At 42.8% G+C, this 2,643-nt stretch overlaps 1 protein-coding gene across 1 annotated transcript in view; it reads left to right on the top strand.

Annotated features, from left to right (window-relative positions):
- The window catches only part of NDUFAF1 (NADH:ubiquinone oxidoreductase complex assembly factor 1), a 21,604-nt gene that overhangs the window by 10,980 nt on the left and 7,981 nt on the right, over window positions 1-2,643 (top strand). The window contains exon 3 of the mRNA XM_008059806.2: window positions 729-914. Coding sequence (XP_008057997.1) covers window positions 729-914 — 186 coding nt within the window. The remainder of the gene's footprint in view (window positions 1-728; window positions 915-2,643) is intronic.

Below are 2,643 nucleotides of genomic sequence, written 5' to 3'. Positions count from 1 at the left end.
CCAACTCAAAAAAAAAAAAAAAATTTTTTTTGTTTTTTGAGTTGGAGTCTCACTCAATCGCTCAGGCTGGAGTACAGTGGCATGCTCATGGCCACCCTAGTGTCAACTTGCTGGGCTCAGGCGATCCTTATGCCTCAGCCTTCCAAGTAGCCAGAACTACAGACCCACACTACCATGCCCAGATAATTTTTTGTTTTATTTTCTTTTATTGTAGAGATGAGATCTCGCCAAGTTGCCCAGGCTGTTCTTGAACCCGTGGGCTCAGGCAGTCCCTCACCTCAGCCTCCCAAAGTGCTGGGATGACAGGCTTGAGCCACCTCATCTGACTCACTTTTAAATTTAAGCTCTATTTTTCATAGTTTTCTCACTTATGGAAAGGCAGTTGTCAAAAAATGGGCTACTCAGAAGCCATTACTCTGTAGGACTAGGAAAAGAAAGTATATTCATTTCCATTCAGTGAACACAAGTGAGTGCCTACCCATGGGAACACTGTTCTGGGCCAATCATGTCTTGAACATTACCTTAGAAACATACATTTAACTATGTATTTTGTGCTCAATTAGTAGTCTATCTATTATTATAAGAGGTTTATCTACCCTCTTATGGTGGCAGGAAGTAAAAAGAAAACATGGTTAGTGAATCCTTTTGATGCTGCTGACATCGTGATTATTCACATTTTGCTAATAATGGAGAATGAGGTAAAATTAATTTTTCTTTCCATATCTTAGGGCTCTTTTGAGAGGAAGAAGTCTTATGATTGGTCCCAGTTCAATACTCTGTATCTCCGTGTCCGTGGGGATGGCCGGCCTTGGATGGTGAATATCAGGGAGGACACGGATCTAATCCAGAGAAAGAATCAGATGTACAGTTACTTCATGTTCACCCGTGGGGGGCCCTACTGGCAGGAGGTCAAGGTAACAGCATAAGTTTTTATTGTTTATGAAAATAAGGTCTTTTAGGTTATGGTTACAATGTTGTTTCCCTTTTCTTACTAATCCTTCTTAAAAGGTGGGTGTGGGGTGGATAGAAGGAAGTGAACTTAGGGGAAAGATTTACATAAATAACTTTTTCTTTCATTCATTTAAATGTTAACTTACAACCCAGTAAATATTTTTGATAAATATATGGCCAGGTCCATGTTAAGTCACAGGTACATCTCTGCCCTGTGCCCACATAAGTTTCTGCCATATCATCTCTTCCAGGCAGCTCTACTAGGCTAGTCTTCCTATGTTAGTAGAAAGGGTACCTTGAGAGCAATAAATACTTAGTACTTTATATCATCCAACTTTTTATGTATTTCTTGGTAATATAAAGCAGTTTTATTTTGTAAATAAGATGAAGCTTTAAGAAGGTAAGCAGGCCGGGCTCAGTGGCTCAGCCTGTAATCCCAGCACTTTGGGTGGCTGATGTGAGTGGATTGGCTGAGCCTGCGGGTGGCTTGAGCCTGCAGGTTCAAGACCTACCTGGGCAACTTGGCAAGACCTCGTCTCTACAATAAATAAAAAGTTAGCTGGGCATGGTAGCACGCGCCTATAGTTCGGCTACTTGAAAGACTGAGGTGGAAGGATCACTGGAGCCCAGCAGGTCGATGCTGGGCTGGCAGTGAGCATGCCACTGTACTCCAGCCTGGGCGATGGAGTGAGACTCCAACTCAAAAAAAAAAAAAAAGAGGGTAAGTAACGTTAACCTGAAGAACAATCATAGGAAATTCAGGGTTGAAGGCAAAATCAAATGCCCTTTCCTTCCATCTGCTTACTGAAGGTTTTTAATCGATAAACTCAGAAGAAAGCCCCATTTTGCTCCTGTCACATACCTCAGGGTCATCCTGGGTTCTGTCTTCTTCATCCAGTCTCATAGCCAGTTCTGTCATCTCTACTTCCAAAATGTACTCAGAATCTGACCATTGGTAGCCATTTCTTTTATTCTCACCCTAGTCCAGGTATTTGGATTACTGCAACGGCTTCATTATTGACTTCTCTATTTTCTTGCCTCCCTGAACTCTAGCCTTCACACAGCTGCCAGAGTGATCTTTCTGAAACATATTTCAGATGACATCACTCATATGCTTAGGACCCTCCAGTGATTTCCCATTACAATTAGAATGAAGTCCAAATCCTGAGCATAGCCCATGAGCCGTCTTCAGTCTTTCCTTCTACTGCCCTCCTCCACACCGGCCCAGTTTCTGTCTTTCAAACTTGAAACTTCATTTCCATCTCAGAGCCTTGTACTAGTGTGGTTCTCCTGGAATGCTCTTCCCCCATCTTCACCTGCTTCTTATTTACTATCATTCACTTCTCAGCTCCAAGGTCGCCTTAGAGGACTCTTTCCTGATTGTTCTAACTAAAGTTGGTCCTTCTAACCCAGTCATTTTCAGCATCACCATCCTGTTTAACTTTCTTCACAGAACTTATCACTAACTAAAATTATTCTGTTCATTCGTTTCTTTGTCGTCACTCTTTTTTTTTTGAGTTGGAGTCTCACTCTGTTGCCCAGACTGGAGTGCATGGCCGCTCCCGGCCATCGTAGCCTCGACCTGCTGGGCTCCGGCGATCCTTCTGCCTCAGCCTTCCAAATAGCCGGAATTACAGGCGCGCACTACCACACCTGGCTAATTTTTAAATTTATTGTAGAGATGAGGTCTCG

This window comes from Carlito syrichta, unplaced genomic scaffold, assembly GCF_000164805.1.
Source record: "Carlito syrichta isolate Samal-C Ts95f unplaced genomic scaffold, Tarsius_syrichta-2.0.1 Scaffold91638, whole genome shotgun sequence".
NCBI classification, from domain to species: domain Eukaryota; kingdom Metazoa; phylum Chordata; class Mammalia; order Primates; family Tarsiidae; genus Carlito; species Carlito syrichta.
This window is presented reverse-complemented; position numbering and strand designations above follow the sequence as displayed.